Source organism: Phaseolus vulgaris, chromosome 1 (genome assembly GCF_051622355.1).
Source record: "Phaseolus vulgaris cultivar YP4 chromosome 1, ASM5162235v1, whole genome shotgun sequence".
Lineage (NCBI taxonomy): Eukaryota > Viridiplantae > Streptophyta > Magnoliopsida > Fabales > Fabaceae > Phaseolus > Phaseolus vulgaris.
This window is the reverse complement of record NC_143498.1, coordinates 41932373-41950305: the sequence shown is the minus strand read 5'-3', so window position 1 is coordinate 41950305 and position 17933 is coordinate 41932373. Positions and strand designations below refer to the sequence as shown.

At 31.7% G+C, this 17933-nt stretch overlaps 1 protein-coding gene across 2 annotated transcripts; it reads left to right on the top strand.

The window, feature by feature from the left end:
* The first annotated feature begins 675 nt into the window (after positions 1 to 675).
* On the top strand, positions 676 to 7883 carry LOC137814116 (bZIP transcription factor TGA10). Of its 2 annotated transcripts, none has more exons than XM_068616685.2 (11): positions 676 to 1407; positions 1493 to 1596; positions 2344 to 2432; positions 2617 to 2739; positions 2961 to 3029; positions 3142 to 3201; positions 3314 to 3391; positions 3506 to 3581; positions 3685 to 3956; positions 4722 to 4961; positions 7196 to 7883. In XM_068616685.2, the coding sequence occupies exons 1-11, from the start codon at positions 1217 to 1219 to the stop codon at positions 7343 to 7345; spliced, it is 1452 nt and encodes a 483-aa protein (XP_068472786.1). In that variant the 5' UTR covers positions 676 to 1216; the 3' UTR covers positions 7346 to 7883. The 2 variants fall into 2 exon arrangements, with proteins under 2 accessions (XP_068472786.1, XP_068472787.1); XM_068616686.2 differs by having other exon boundaries at positions 713 to 1407; positions 1496 to 1596.
* The last annotated feature ends 10050 nt before the right edge of the window (positions 7884 to 17933 follow it).

Here is a 17933-nt window from a genome sequence, read left to right as displayed (position 1 = left end):
ATTTATATTTTAGTTCACACACACACACACATATATATATATATATATATATAAATATTACCCATTTTAATTATTTTCCATTCACTTTCCAATCAGTCAAAACAAATAAAAAAAAGCATGTGTAAGTACTAGATAAGTAATTTTAAATTGCAAAATTAGAACATAAGGATTACAGATGTATAGGACAAACTAAATAATTCAACCTTAATTAAAATTTTGAATATATATATATATATATATATATATATATATATGTATATCTATATATATATATAGATAGAGAGAAAAAGAGATTATATATATAAAGAGAGAGAAAGAAAGAAAGGAGTAAATGTCTGAAAACGTATGTGAAGTAAGAAAGTAAATGATAGAAAAAGAATAAATGTTTAATAAACAATAAATGATATTTAATTAGCGTTTAGTTTTATTTGTTCCTGGTTCAGAATATCTTGCTTTGGTATTAATTTTCACAATTACTTATTTTTTTTATGTAGAAATTATAAATTTAAGACATTTCTTAAGTTCAGTAAATAAAAAAAAAGTGTGCGTAAATTAAAATGGGTGGTGTGTTAAATATGTTAAACCAAGAGAGCCGCCTGAGGGATCAACGTGTAAGCGTGTGCATGAATGTCAATAGGAAAAGTTGAACACAGAGAATGACTTTTTGGTCATTTCACTCTATAGAATAAGTAGGTTTCGCACGGAAGCTCTTAATTTTAAGGTGGTTTTACCATTCCATCTTTCAATTCAAAATTGGTTTTCTCTCCCTCATAAGCAAACACAACCTAAGACAGGTTTTGTTGCATCCTCTTCTGTGCTTCTTCCAGATATACATAGACAGAGGCTTCAACTTCTTGAAGTGGGTGATGCCCTGAGAGGACCGTTTATCCGTAAAAAAAAGAAGAAATTGGTTTGCAGAAAGTCATCATCTAGTTTGAAGAGAGAGAAAGTAGTGTAATAGAAAAAGAGTGTTGTCTTTTGTTGGCTTCTAACTTCGCATTCAATTCCATTCTCACTTCCTCTCTCTCTTCTGTAACTCGCTACATGCTATTCGACTATAACCGCCTCCCTCTTTTACCGTAGAGGAAGGAAATGATCTCAAGAAGGCGGTTTCGCCATTGATGGGGTTTCCGAGAGCTACTTTAAGAGAGAACAACAACAGGAGGCAACATAAACAGCACCAACAGCATCAACCCTTTTAGGTTCTTCTCTTCTCATGGCTTCCAAGACCACCAACCCAGCAACAAATAATCAATTCGAACCACTCCCACCACCTCAGCACCGTCACCCTCATCCTCATCATTATCAGTTTCAACAACACCAACATCATCAAATTCATGACCATCAAATTTCTTTTAGAATGATGCAATCCTCTTCATCATCTTCCTCTATCCCCGGAAACTACCTGTGAGTTTTTTTTTTTGTTTTGTCTTACATTATTCTGCGTTTTTTTTTTGTTTCTTTTGTGGTTCAACGTGTGTGTTTATGTCAGCAGAGGCAAGGATTCCGGGGCTTATGACTTGGGTGAATTGGATCAAGCCTTTTTCCTCTACCTTGATGGACAAGCAGACCCCTCCACTGTTCAAGACCAAAGACGTGAGCTTTCTCGTAAACTCTCTCTCACACGCACGCACACATGGAAATTTCTTTCTTTGTTTTTAGCTTCTAACCTTCTCCAAATTCAAAAGAGGGACTTCTTCCCTCTCACTTTTCGTTCGTTTGTGAGATTCTCCTTGTTGGGTCACACCAAAAGCATGTTTGGCTGATTCGTATCTGCAGCTTCGTACTTCCTTTGACCAAATCCTTGCAGAGAAGGGAGGGGCAGAAGATGGAGCAGATATTTCCATCTCTAAAAAAAAAAGAAAAAAAAAGAATGAAAATTGATCCTCTCTTTCTCTCTCTACATTTATTTTAGTTTAATTGTTTTCTTGTTTTATTCCTTGGAGGTATGAGACCATGACATGTAACAAACCGGTGTCATGATCTCCTTCAAACAAAAACACCACTTGTACTGAAAAGGAAAACGAGTAGGGTATGGGGGTTCCTTCTGCCTTTACTTTCTTTGCTTTCTTTACTTTCTTCCTTTTTTCAGTTTGGATCGAGAGCTACAAATGCATGATAATTCTCGTACCAATTTAAATGCCTCACACCTCTTGTCTTTTGTGATCTCTCTTATTTTCACATTTGGGTCGTCTCTTAATCATTCTGTCCCTCCAAAAAACAGACCCTCTTTCAGTCTTTCATTTCTCTCACCTTCTCTCTGATTATAAATATTAACTTGCTTAGATATATTTACACATAATTTGATGTTGCTGAATTTCGTACATGTATGCGTCTCTGCAGAGAACTCATCATCAGGAATGAGGCCTCCGACTCTCAACATTTTCCCATCTAAGCCTATGCACGTAGAGCCATCATCGTCCAAGTCCAAGGTGTAATCATTATTGATACCTCACTGTCCATTTATATTAGATATATATACTACACTCTCACTCTCTCTTTCTGTTACTATTCCTTGCTTCATACATGGAGATAACTTTGGTCAATATTATTCATTGTAAGTAAATAATGGCACTATATTAATATCTTTTATATATTTATATTTGATTTTGGTAGGCTAACATAGAGTTAGTTTCTCCGCAAACAAGTGGTTCAAAGAGACCATCAGAGCCGTCGATGGAGTTGGCCAACCCTCGAAACGAAGGTGCTTCTGCCCCTCAACCACCCAAAGCTGTCAAGGTACGAACCTAGTGTGTATATATACATATATACGTGTGTGTATGTATATGTATATATGTATGTATATGTATATATCAGAGAGACAAATCTATCTGTTATAAATGACTAGGATATATTCTGAGTTTGGTAGCATCTTTGTAGCCTGAGTTTCTGACCTTAAATATATTCTTATTTTATCTAAAAATTTCTCCAATTAATCACCTATGCGTTTAATATGGCAGCGAGAGAGCAATCGCAAAGGTCCAACGTCAAGTTCTGAACAGGAAGGACCTAAAACACCAGATCCTAAGGTTAACTCTTCAAATTTTTTTCTTTCTTTCTTCCTTATCCATCCTTTTCAAGCTAGTTACTGATTTTTTAAATACGGATGCTAATATATCCGCTTTAAAACGTTGTGCACAGACACTCAGAAGACTTGCTCAGAATAGAGAGGCAGCTAGGAAAAGCAGGCTTAGGAAAAAGGTTAGTGATTCCCAAGGAAGATTATTTTAACTCAACTCTGTTGTTTTACACTCCTTTGGTAAGATTTTCTAAGGCCATGAGCCATTCGGTTTGTCTTCTTTCTCTCTCTCAGGCATATGTTCAACAGCTAGAGTCAAGTAGGGTTAGGCTTAATCAGCTGGAACAAGATCTACAACGTGCTAGAACTCAGGTAAGGGAGAATAAAACCACATATGCTATAACTGGCCATGACATTGCTAAAGTTTTCAAGTTCAAACATCTGTGGTTTTTACAACTTACAAGTAATGCGTGTTTCTATTTTTAGGGCATGTTCTTAGGTGGAGGTGCACTTTTGGGAGGAGAGCAAAGCCTCCCTGTCGCTATGAATACCATTAGCTCGGGTCTCAATCTCTTCCCACTAACAAGATGCTACATGTGCATGCTTTATTCTCTTACACTTTCCAATGTTTTTATTTTGCTGATAAATTTTAAATTAAATTTCAGAGGCTGCAATGTTTGACGTGGAATATGCAAGATGGGTTGAGGAGCACCACCGCATAGTGTGTGAGCTAAGAGCTGCAGTGCAAGAGCATCTTCCTGAGAACGAGCTTAGACTTTTTGTGGACAATTGCTTGGCGCATTATGATCAAGTAATGAACCTCAAGAGCCTAGTGGCAAAAACAGATGTGTTTCATCTGGTTTCTGGCATGTGGAAGACCCCAGCTGAACGTTGTTTTATGTGGATCGGAGGATTCAGGCCTTCTGAACTCATTAAGGTACATCAAATTATTGTAGCCAAATATGGTTCACAAATGCTACCCACGTGTCCTAGAGTCTTGAATCACGTAATGACATATTACGTGTGACAACTAGAAGAAAAAAAAAACACTTATATGTGAAATAGCGAGTGATAACAAGTTTCTCAGTATATTTTCTTTTTTTAAAAAAAGTCCATTTTTTGAAATTTGTGGGGTGATTTTATGATAACTTGGAAGTCTTGCGCGGGGAGAGTGGAAGGAAATTGGGGTGCGTTATTCACGGTATTCATTACAAAAAGTTTGTCTTATAAATGCTTGAACTCCATTTTGTCGGTGGGGTAACAAAAAAAAAACGAAGGGTATGAATTCAATGTCATCAATGGAAAAGATAAAAGAATCATGAAGGTTTCCCGTAGTGGGTAGAATTAGGCTTCATTCTCATATAACGCCATACCTTTAACTCCAATTCATGGTTAGAAGCGAGATGATTGAGAAATTAGCTAGTAAAGAGAAAGGGAGTGGCATGGGTCTTTATCTCTCATTTTCTTCTTTCAGCCTGTTGTTGATGGGAAATGGAGATAAGGTTCACGTTTCCATTTCCATCTCTTTCAATGTTCAACAGTAATCAATTAACAAACAACTTCTCTCTACCATAAAATCGTGTCATTTTATAATATTCTTCATACATTGATGATTATAGTATAACTATATTATATTAGCTTGTTACAACAAGAACCAACTTCTATAATCTACTCTCTTATAGTGATTTAATTTGTGTTTTAGATTATTCTGAGTCAAATTGAGCCTCTGACGGAGCAACAAATATTGGGTATATGTGGATTGCAACAATCGACTCATGAGGCAGAAGAGGCTCTCTCTCAAGGGCTGGAGGCTCTGAATCAATCTCTTTCGGACACAATAGCTTCAGACTCTCTTAGCTATCCTCCCAATATGGCTAACTACATGGGACAAATGGCTGTTGCCATGAACAAGCTCTCAACTCTCGAAGGCTTCGTTAGACAGGTACGTTGCACTACTTTGACTTAACGTGCATCTCCCAAATTTTTAATGTGCGGGTATATATATAGTAATGACATTCATCACACTTCACAATTAATATTAATATTCTCTACAATTGACTTTTTAATATTAATGAAAGAATATGTATTTCTTGCGTTATCTAAAAGAATGTAATATTTTATGCGTGTCAATATCATTACTCTAAAAACAAACATCTTCACCATGGACATTGAATTTGGCATTGGTGATTTGGTGAGGGAGTTTCGTGACCGTTTGATCTTGGTTGATTAGTTTGGTGGTCCCTACGACCATGTTTCCATAACCAAACCATGTTTCCATAACGAATCTCGTGAGGTTAGGTAACAAGAAGAATCTGTTGTTCTTTGGGTAGGGAAACCTGCCCCAACCCCATAAACTACTACTTCTATGCATGTCTCTTTCTTGAGGTTGTTAGATGGAATCTACTAACAAATTATAAAATCTGCAAATCAATTTAGAGGTACATTGGGGACTAATATGTTTATATCTCGAAATGGACTCTTTTTCCTTTAGGATTTCTCTGCTACAACTACTTTGATACATTATATGTACACCGGACACGGCCTAAATAAACATGCACCTTAATAAGGAAAATTACGTGCAACCAAATTGAGTTTTGTGTGTACTAAAGATTATCTCGATAATAGTACTAGTTAAGATTAAATACCCAAATATAAATTTAGCTTGTTTGATATAGTTTAGTACTAACGGATATTAAAAGCATACTTCAAAGTTACCATAATAAGAACAATAAAACATATATATAACTAAGGTGCAGTAAGTGTAATGCTGAAAGTTTAAATTATTTTGAACATTTCATTAACATTGAATGCCAATGTCAAAGGTTAGTGTGTACTAGTGATCATATGCACGTGAAACTAGGCAGATGAGTGGTCCCTCACCAATACAATTGTAATTAAAAGATATCTCTTAGCCCCATATCTGTGTGATGTCATGGTCATAGACGTTTGACTTGAAGACACAACACAGACCCTTTCCCATAACTTCCTTTTTCACTACTTCATACAAACGGACAATGTTGAGTCTAATATGGAGTTGTGTTCGCTTGGTGGACTTTGGGTTTGAAACGGATGCAACATATATGGTGTGGATCAGTTTTGAATGAAATGGAACATATGTTTCTTTTCTAAGTAGGATTTGACATTTGATTTTGGAATTTTATTATAGTTCAATTAAGTTAATAGTATTGGTAATCTGAATTTCTTTGGGAAAAACATTACACTAAACATATTCATTTATGTATGTTTTGTAACTTGTATTCAAGTTACCCAAGTTAGCTCACCACCTCTTAATAGTAATTTCAAGAGAAAAATAGATGGTTAATTAATTACAGGGAAATCAGAATACATCCTAATTGAATCAGATGTAAAACATCAAAACAATGGGAAACCGAAAACCAGAGGAATCTTTTTTTGGTAGATAGACTAAGGATAATGAGTTTTGCAACAACCTTTCCCTAATTCATCTAATCTCACCACTGGTTGTTTGACCACTTTTATTCTCTATTCTAGACTTCTTTTGGCCACAATGCTGACTTAAAATTACTCCTACATGGTCCAGGGTTTACTGTGATCATTATTCTTATCTTGTCACCATAAGAAATCCAATCTTTGAAAATATCGTCTCTGTTGAACAATAATAGTCAGTTAGTCACCCCCTTTGAATAAAATGCACAGACTATATACTAATTTTATAATATAATACTTTGTTGAGTTAATTCACGATCCCGTTACAAATCTTCTACCATCTTCCATGATGGGTTCTTATAAGGTTAAAGGATCCAAATTTTGACTACGAAAATTTCACATGCAGAGGATAAGTGGGTAGAGATTTCAATCTCGTGTCTATTTCTGACCATTATGATTTAATATTTTTTCCCAGTTGAAGTTACATGCAAAGGGTTGATTTTCTACCCACACATATATACATGCGTTTATACATACATTCACACACATACACAAAAATCAGCCCATATACATATTATATTATATGCATAATTCAAAATAACAATCAAAGTTTAAATGCAGTTCTTACTTACACAAGTATTTAACAGTGTTACTTTAGCTTTGTCTCGTGAAAATTATCTCCATTTCAGTAAATCAAATCATGAAATTCAACATTATTTTGTATCAAAAAGTGATTGCAATAAGATTGAGTTTTGTACTTAAAACTTGCAGGCAGATAATCTTCGGCACCAAACCATTCACCGTCTGCATCAGCTCCTAACAACGCGTCAAGCAGCAAGGTGTTTTCTGGCCATAGCCGAGTACTTCCATCGTCTTCGAGCTCTGAGTTCATTGTGGTTGGCACGCCCTCGCGTAGAATAGCAACTGCTACTTCATGCATGCGTGGCATAGTACTCCCTACCTAGCTACCTATATATATATATATATAATATAAAATATAATATATCATAATATGATATGCCCTTAATTTATAGCTTCTTAAATTTTCCTTTAATTATAAATTTAAATGTTCTCTCTTCATTCTGGTACCACCCTCTCTCTTTCACACTGCAGCATTGCGCGGCTGTGTAGATAGACAGATAATTAAATATAGAATTAAATGTTAACAACTATAGCTCTTGAGGTATTTTCTTTCTGCAAATTTCTGAAGGAAGCCGTTTATGTGAAAGAAGAGGTTGGGGCGAATTAATGAAGATCAAAAGAAGTTTTTTTTTTTTGGGTGGAAGTTTTGTTCCTCCGAGATAGAGCGTAAGACAAAGTTTTTGCTTTCCAAAGGTTGCATGCTTAGGCTGTTTTGTCTTTGCCATTGATGAAATCATATACACATTGGTTTAGTCATCAATTTTTATTTTTTTGTTATATTATTTGCTTTATAATATGTTCGATAATCGATTTTCTATGTTTTGCTTCATCCTATGAATCAGTAAATTAGGTGGTCCATTCTTTTATAAGGTTGGTTGTAACAGTCAATTTCAGAAGATAATAAACACGTAGGAGTTGCTTTTTATTTTTTTAAAAAACTTTTAATTCGAAGCGTTAGTTAGTGTTTTGTTGACTTATAAATCGGTTTTGTTAACTATTATTATTCAAAGGGCAATTGTCAAAATATTAGTGATTAAAAAATGTACTAAAAAACTTGAAGTATGTATATCATATAAAGTATTAAACTCAAATGCAGTTTTGTTCTACTTACATATTTGTTTTAAAAAAAATCAAATATACTTGTAATTTTGGTTTCTATATTTTTAACGTGTGATTTTTTAGTTTTTCTTAATGTTACATTTACGTTCCAAGTAGTGTTTGGATAATGATGAACCATGTCCATTAAAAAAAATGTTATATGTAGGTCCTATCATTAGTTAAACATCCAAAATTTAATTAAATTTGATAAAGATAGTTATTCTGACTTTCGGTGTGTGTTAAAATAATATTCAATCAATCACTACATTTAAAGTATTCTTCATCATAGAATTCAAAAGATTAAAAAACACATGGATTCGTATTGGAATCATTTTTCTATTCATAAAGATAATGCAAATGTTTTAAATTTAAGTCTATAGAGATAACATTGTTAGAGTCAATCACAACATCTGAGGTAGTTTTAGATGTTTGGAGTTCTGTTAGCAGTTTTGTTCTTAAAAGAAATCTTAAAGGGTTAAAGGAGAGATGTGTATTCAATAGTTCTTTTTACAGAAACTCGTAAACAGTGAGACTATTAGGTGTACCAAAACATAATCATTCATGAATGAAATAAAGAAAGGGTGTGTAAATGAATTGCATAGTTCCATATTGTATTTCTCAACAAATATTTTCCTATTAATAAATACGAAATAAGTTATGGATCAACAAACCACATGACTCACTCGGTCATTACCTATAGTAAAAGTTGATTGGAAACACAAACAACCCGAGGCATGGATGAACATTGGCTTAAGGACCTATCTATGGTATGTTGTTCAAGCCCTCTCCCAAGGTGCAACAAGAGCTTTTCGAGTGGTACTGGAAATCACAAAACTAGCATACTCTTAAGAAAGAATAACTCAAGACATGAAAAGAAAATGAGTGAATATGTTTTGGAGGAGATGAGAGATACACTTATTTATAAGTAGTGAAGACTTGACATACGCGGTCACATGCTCCCACAATCTCGAAAGATTATGAAAGAAAGGTGTAAACATTTAAGAAAAAAGGGAGACAACATTCGTGTAACGTGGAAGCCAATACATAAGGAAAGAAATAGGGAAATATGAATAAGGCTTTAAACATTTATACTAACCAAAGACAAAAAGAAAATAAATAAATAAACCAAGTGATATAAAGAACCTGGACATCCTTATGACACACGCATGGTGAAATCAACAAGATTTTGAATTTTATTATGCATAGAAAGTCCAAATGAGACTCGCAATTTCATTTCATGCATGCAAGGTCCACCTCTTTTGCTATCCTTTTTTAAAGCATATTGAGAGTCATTGTATATAAATCCTTTGATAGTGTGGAAACTAAGCAATGTGGGAGTATTTTTCCTTTTGTAATGCACTATTAATAAAACCCTACATATTGTAAAAGGCAAAGAAAGAAAATAGAAAATCACGGACCTCATATAAGATGTAATACATCAAAATTGGTATAACAAGTTATTTGAACCAGTCATAAATTAAGAAACTCAGCAAACTTAACACATTGTAGTTCGTATAACAAGTTATATGAACCAAAAACATTAATTGTGTACTAGTAATTATTGAATCACAATACAACTCCACAAATTTCGTTATCGTTATCTTGCATTTACAAGGTCATGTTTTTGCTCGATATTCATGAGTGTTCTAGAGATCTTGGCAAGATCTCATGCAAGCGAACCCACTTGACACTCATATAAGTGATTTCATAAAATGTATGTTGCAAATCATACAACACCCATAAAGGATATGAAAATCATTAAAAAAATTTGTATGAAGTTAAAATTTTGTATATCCCATAAAATTTAACTATAAAGTTTTTCTCTTAATGATACATATCTATCACTTTGACAAATTATAGGAATGAAAAAAAAAATTATTTGAAACGAAAAAGTTATTTAATAATTTTGAAATAAAAATATTTATTCAATTATTTATTTTATTAAATAAATAATTAAATACATAATTTTTTAAAAGATGAATAATTATACTTTTTTTCTTCTGACAAAAATTTACTATTATTATAATAACTATTGAAATAAAAATATATTATTAAATTATAAAAATATTTTTATTAAAAATTCTTATCAAAATAAATAATTTTAAAAAATAATTTGTGTGGAATTTTTTTATTGTGTAGGTTTTTTTTATTGGGAAGAATTATTTGAATTAAGAAAAAAGTAGTTATTTAAAGGGTAAATTTGTAAGAAATAACATTCTTTGCTTTCTTTTCAAATTCAAAATTCTATAAATTTTTTTAGAATTGAAATTTCAAATTTAATATAAGTAATTGTTAAATTTGTTATATATTAATATTATAAAGGATAAAATAGGAAAACAAAATGTATAAAAAAAATGAGAAACCTTTATATACAATTATAGATATTACTATATTAATCTTATTAATATCATTAATAATAATAATAATAATAAAATTATTAATAAAAATAATAATATTATTTTTATTATTCATTAACAATAATAAATAATACTAATAATATCAATAATATTAATAATAATAATAATGATAATGATAATAATAAAAATAATATTAATAATAATAATTTTAGTATAAATGATGATAAAAATAAGAATATTAATAATAATAACTATAATATTAATTATAATGATAATATAATATAATAAAAATATTAATAATATTAATATTAATAATAACTATGATGATAATAATAATAATATTAAAAATATTTAAAATAATATTAATGATATTAATAATATTAAAAATAATATTTATAATATTAATATTAATATTAATAATAAGAATATTATTCATATTTAAAATACTAATAATATCAATATTAAACTATATGACTTTTAAGAAAATTAAGATGAAAGTTTTTATAAAAAAAATTATAATATTATTATGAATGTTGATTTTTATTATTAATAATAGTAATATTATTATTAATAATAAAAGTATTATTAAAATTAATTGTACTGTATAGGTCAAATTGTTGAAGGGTTAAATGTCCGACAATAAAATTAAAAATTAAACAAAAATTAATAAATAATTAAATAGTGAAATATTGTAGTAATGTACATGAAATAAATTCAAATATGTGTAGTATGTTTAGTAAATATAAGGTTAAAAAAATCTCAATTAGGTCTTAAGTCTAATAAAGGATTACTATAAATAGATGATCAATTCAAGAGGTAAGTAGAGTGAATTTTATATGATAATTAACTAAAATCGATTTCGACTTTATCATCAGTAAATAATGTAGCCAAAAGTCCAAACCCAAATAATGTAGCCAAAAGTCCAAACCCAAGATTGAAGACCGAGAAGCCGACAATTCTAGAAGATAAAAGAAATGATTTATTTGGTGGCGTTAAGAGAATAAGTAGCTACGAAGAGCTATTATAAAGTGAACTTTAAGCCTAACTCAACCCAATAAAACCAGCTCATGGGGGTGAGGATTGTACTCACTTATATATATAATGAAATACTCTCATTGTGTGGGACAACATATTATGGGTGATCCGATAACGGCCCGATAGCAAGTGGCCAACAAACACTCGCTATGATAGGTTTTAAATGTAAGTCAAAACATGAATATACGTAAATTGAACACATGCAATTATGTTCACAAATAGATCTTATCATATCACGACTCTCACACAATCATACAATCAAGAAGGAATAGACACTTACCTTGATCCATGAGTGATCCTATTTGAGCAATTACTTTATCTCCTTTGTCCCAATCTATCTCTTGCAATTCCGTTCTTGTCACACACTTTCGTGATGGTTAACAGTGAGACAACTATTATTTGCAGAAACAGAACCCTATAACCTTTAGTACCCAACCTCCATTAGATGTAGGTTTTCATTAGGTATATCATCAGATATATATTTCTTACATTAACCAATGGGCCTTTTATTCTATTATTATTATTAAATCATATTTGGGCCCAAAGCCCAAACTCTAAGTCATGTGAGTCACTTTATAGAAATTAATTTACATAATTTCTTACATTCTCCCACTTGACTCATATGAGTTATAATACTTTCATGATTTAATAATTACATAAATGCGCATTTAAAAGGTCTTACATAAATTGGTTCTATCATTATTCATAATCAAGAATACAGAAATAATAAGAGTCATGACGGTTACATGTCATTTGAATCAACACATTTCCTTCCATGTACTACTATATCATTCTTTCTCCTTAATATGACTTTATAGTGAGAAATTCATAATAGGTTCAAACATAATGTCATTGTCATCAATAACAACATAATTTGTTTTCCACACCATAATAACATAATTTGCATGCATATACATAAAGTAGAAAACAACATAAATTTCAGAAACTTTATTTATCAATGAGCTCAGAGTGTCAAATAAGCATTAACAACATTCATAATTCACTAGTAGACATAATGCCCATATTTACAACATGACCAGTAAATATTTTGGACGGTAACCCTTTTGTTAAAGGGTCAGCAATCATAAGATCAGTGCTAATATGTTCTATTGACACTTTAGGTTTCTGAACTTCTTCTTTAACGGCAAAGTATTTCAATTCCATATGTTTAGCACCTTTGGAATACTTGTCGTTTTTAGAAAAGAAGACTGCTGCGAAGTTATCACAATAAATTTTCAGCGGCTTGGCAATACTGTCAACAATTCCAAGTTCTGAAATAAAATTCCGCAACCAATTAGCCTGAACTGTGGCCTCAAAGCATGCCACAAATTCAGCCTCCATAGTGGACGCAGTGATGACTGACTGCTTCGCACTTTTCCATGAAATCGCTCCTCCGGCTAAAAGATACACATAACCAAATGTAGACTTTCGTGTATCCACACAGCCTGCAAAATCTGAATCTGTATATCCAATCACCTCAAGATGATCAGATCTTTTATAAGTAAGCATGTGATCCTTCGTTCCTTGCAAGTATCTTAAAACTTTCTTTGCAGCTTTCCAATGATCCAATCTTGGATTACTCTGGTATCTACCAAGCATACCAACTGCAAAACTAATATCTGGTCGTGTACAAGTTTGAGCATACATTAAACTCCCAACAATAGATGCATAAGGTATATTCTCCATCTGTTTCCGTTCCAAGTCATTCTTTGGACATTGAATGAGACTAAATTTGTCTCCTTTCTGTATTGGAACAGGAGATGTCAAACATTTATCCATTATGAATCTCTCTAAAACTTTATTAATATATACTTTCTGAGACAAACCTAACAGTCCTTGTGATCTGTCACGGAATATTTCAATTCCTATCACATAGTATGGCTCACCCATATCTTTCATCTCAAAGTTATTAGAGAGAAACTTCTTAGTCTCACTTAATAGACCAAGATCATTAGTTGCAAGCAAGATATCATCAACATACAGAATCAGGAATATAAACTTGCTCCCACTGACCTTCAGGTATATACACCGATCAACGATGTTTTCCTTAAACCCAAAGGACACAATAATATTATTGAACTTAAGATACCATTGCCTAGAAGTCTGTTTAAGCCCGTATATTGATTTCTTAAGTTTACACACCATGTGTTCCTTTCCTTCTTCAATGAACCCCACTGGTTGGTCCATATAAACATCCTCTTCTAAATCCCCATTCAGAAAGGCAGTTTTGACATCCATCTGATGCAACTCAAGATCATAATGAGCTACTAATGCCATGATAATTCTAAAGGAATCTTTCTTAGAAACAGGTGAAAATGTTTCTTTATAATCAATGCCATCCTTTTGAGTAAAACCTTTGGCAACAAGTCGAGCCTTGTAACGTTCGATATTGCCATGAGAGTCACGTTTAGTCTTAAAGACCCATTTACACCCGACTCTCTTGCATCCTTCTGGCAATTCTATAAGGTCCCATACATCATTCTGTGCCATTGATTTAAGCTCATCTTTCATGACATCTAACCACTTATCAGAATTATCATCATTGACGACGTCTGAAAATGAAACTGGATCATTATCAATACTTAAGTCATTTTCTGACTCTTGTAGATAAACCACATAATCATTCGAAACAGCAGACTTTCTTTCTCTTTGAGATCTTCTTAATACTATTTCTTGTGGTTGTTCTACTACAGGTTCATTGTTCTCTTCATGATCATTAATTTGTTGTTCTTCTTCATCGTTGAGTGACTCAACTACATTAGGAACAACAATACTTGAAGTAAAGGTACTAGTTAAAGGAACTTGTACTCTAACTTCCTTAATCTCCACATTTTGTGAAGTATTACTCCCACTGGTTTCACCATTTTCAATGAACCGTGCATTTCCAGATTCAACAATTCTTGTGTTATGGGTAGGATAGTAAAACATATACCCTTTTGACTTTGCCGGATAACCAATGAAATATCCACTGATTGTTCTTGCATCCAATTTCTTTTCTTGCGGATTGCATATTCTAACTTCTGCCTGACATCCCCAAACATGCAGGTATCTCAAACTGGGTTTTCTTCCTGTCCACAATTCAAAAGGTGTCTTTTGAACTGCCTTACTAGGAACCCTGTTCAACAGATACATGGCAGTTTTTAAAGCATACATCCACAATGAAACATGTACAGTTGACTTACTTAACATGCTCCTAACCATATACATTAAGGTTCGATTACGCCTTTCTGAAACACCATTTTGTTGTGGTGTACCTGACATTGTGTATTGAGCACAAATACCACGTTTCTCAAGGAACTTAGCAAACAGACCAGGGAGTTGTCCACTTTCATCATACTTTCCATAATATTCACCACCTCTATCTGACCTGAAAATTTCCACCTTTCTATCTAATTGCCTTTCCACTTCATTTATATAAACTTCCAAGGCATTCACCGCTTGCGATTTTTCATGCAGTAAATAGACATAACCATAACGTGAAAAATCATCAATGAAGGTGATAAAATACCTTTCTTTATTGAAAGAACTTGCATCAAAAGGTCCACATATATCAGTGTGTATAATTTCAAGAAGCTGAGTACTTCTTGTGGCTCCCTTCTTTGTGTGTTTTGTTTGTTTGCCTTTAATACAATCCACACATACATTCAGATCAGTAAAATCCAAACTTGAAAGTATTTCATACTTTACCAATCTCTCCATTCTTTCCTTGGAAATATGTCTCAAACTTTTGTGCCACAAGAAATCAAAACATTCATTCACCAAACTTCGTTTAGTGCCAACATTATGATGCGAGGTCATAAGAGTTTCAGCATATAGCTTATCGAGATTCAATCTATATAATCCATCATAAAGAGTACCAGATCCAATAGACTTAAGTCTTGCCTCAATATTAGTCATTTCAATGACATGTTCGTGCATAGTACGAGAACCATCAAATTCCATGGTGGTTAATATACTCATTAATGTCCCAACAAGAGACTTATCAATAGTTTGGGAGCGTTCTTCCACAAATTTCATAATGATACAGGAACAATACTTGATCACACATGCTTAACATTAATACTTTGAGTCATAAACTAAACATACTATACAGATTCATAAAACATTCTATGTATACTAATGTTCTCCTTTGGGAGATTCATTAATACACAAAACATAATGATGCTAATAGTATTAACTTTATTTGGCAAGATGTATGCATTAACTAGAAACACTTGTTATCTCTGGATATACATGCAAAACTAATAACACATACTCACTACCAACAATCATATCCATTAATTATAAGGACAACTAATCAACCTTTGGGTGATCCATAATGCCCTATAATAATGAATTTCCATTTACCCATATATATAAATAATTTAGCATCCATTCTATAGGTAATTGGAATAAAATTTATCAGTAATCTGGAATTAAATAAAACTTAAAGATTTGATCACTTTGGTGATTACAAATCTATCATACAAATAATTCCATAAATAATATCATTAATTGAAATAAAATTTCATCATCCATAATTTGGAATTAAATAAAACATAAAGATTTGATCACTTTGGTGATTACAAATCTATCATACAAATAATTCCATAAATAATATCATTAATTGAAATAAAATTTCATCCATAATTTGGAATTAAATAAAACTTAAAGATTTGATCACTTTGGTGATTACAAATCTATCATACAAATAATTACATAAATAATATCATTAATTGAAATAAAATTTCATCCATAATTTTGGAATTAAATAAAACTTAAAGATTTGATCACTTTGGTGATTACAAATCTATCATACAAGTAATTTCAAAATTTCAATTTAAAATTAAATACATAAAGCGGAAATATAATTTTCCATTCCTCACTTTCAATCAATTAATTAAACTTTAATTTAATGAACATAATCATTAAAACTTTAATTTAATGCAAATTAAATTACATTTTAAAAAAATAATACATAAACAGAAAAATTAATTTTCCGTTACTCACTTTTAATTAATTAATTAATTAAACTTTAATTTAAATGTAAATTGCATTACATTATGACATAATAAAATTTCATTAAAAATTTAATTAAACTTTAATTTAATTCAAATAAAATTACATTATAAGATAACAAAATTTCTTTAAAATTACATTACAAATATAATAAAATAAATAAAAAAATAAAAATTTGACGTAAAGTTGAATTAAAAAAAAAAATTGGGACAAAAATGCTACCCCACATTATTCACAATAAAATGCAGCCAATGACGTAAGGTGCACATGAATTAACATAAATTATTAATTAAATTCAATAGGTGCAGGAATGAATTTAAGCTTTAATCTAAGGTGCAGGAAACGCATCATGCAATTGAAGGCAAGGTTTCTACATTAGTGTAAAGGGTTCACTTTCCCTTTCACATTTATCGTAAAACCTTTTGAATCCAAAAGCGTTTTACACCGTTAATAACATTGATCCATAAACCCTAATTTTAAAATTAGGATTCTTTAATTAGGATTAATTAAAATTAGGGTTCTTTAATTTTGATGGTTCAGGACAATTAGGAAACTATTATAGAGGAATGAAAATCTTAATTTATAAACCCTAATTTTAAATTAGGATTCTTAAATTGGGAATATTTTAAAATTAGGGTTCTTTGAATTTTGAAAAAACATTACTGGAGAATCACAAAAATGAGCAACAAGGCTCTGATACCACATGTAAGTCAAAACATGAATATACGTAAATTGAACACATGCAATTATGTTCACAAATAGATCTTATCATATCATGACTCTCACACAATCATACAATCAAGAAGGAATAGGCACTTACCTTGATCCATGAGTGATCCTATTTGAGCAATTACTTTATCTCCTTTGTCCCAATCTATCTCTTGCAATTCCGTTCTTGTCACACACTTTCGTGATGGTTAACAGTGAGACAACTATTATTTGCAGAGACAGAACCCTATAACCTTTAGTACCCAATCTCCATCAGATGTAGGTTTTCATTAGGTATATCATCAGATATATATTTCTCACATTAACCAATGGGCCTTTTATTCTATTATTATTATTAAATCATATTTGGGCCCAAAGCCCAAACTCTAAGTCATGTGAGTCACTTTATAGAAATTAATTTACATAATTTCTTACATTAAATGGCTCTGATACCATATTATGAAGTGAACTTTAACCCTAACTCAACCCCATAAAACCGAGAGAAATATTCGCGAACTTTAGGGTTAACCCAGTCATAACCATGACGAAGACTCCAGTTCTCTTCAACTTTCTCGACTCTTTCTTCAGCCTCAAGATCCACGACTTCATCAATTGAACTAATACCAGCACAAGCTTTATTCTTTACCAGCGATATATAGTAATTGATGAAG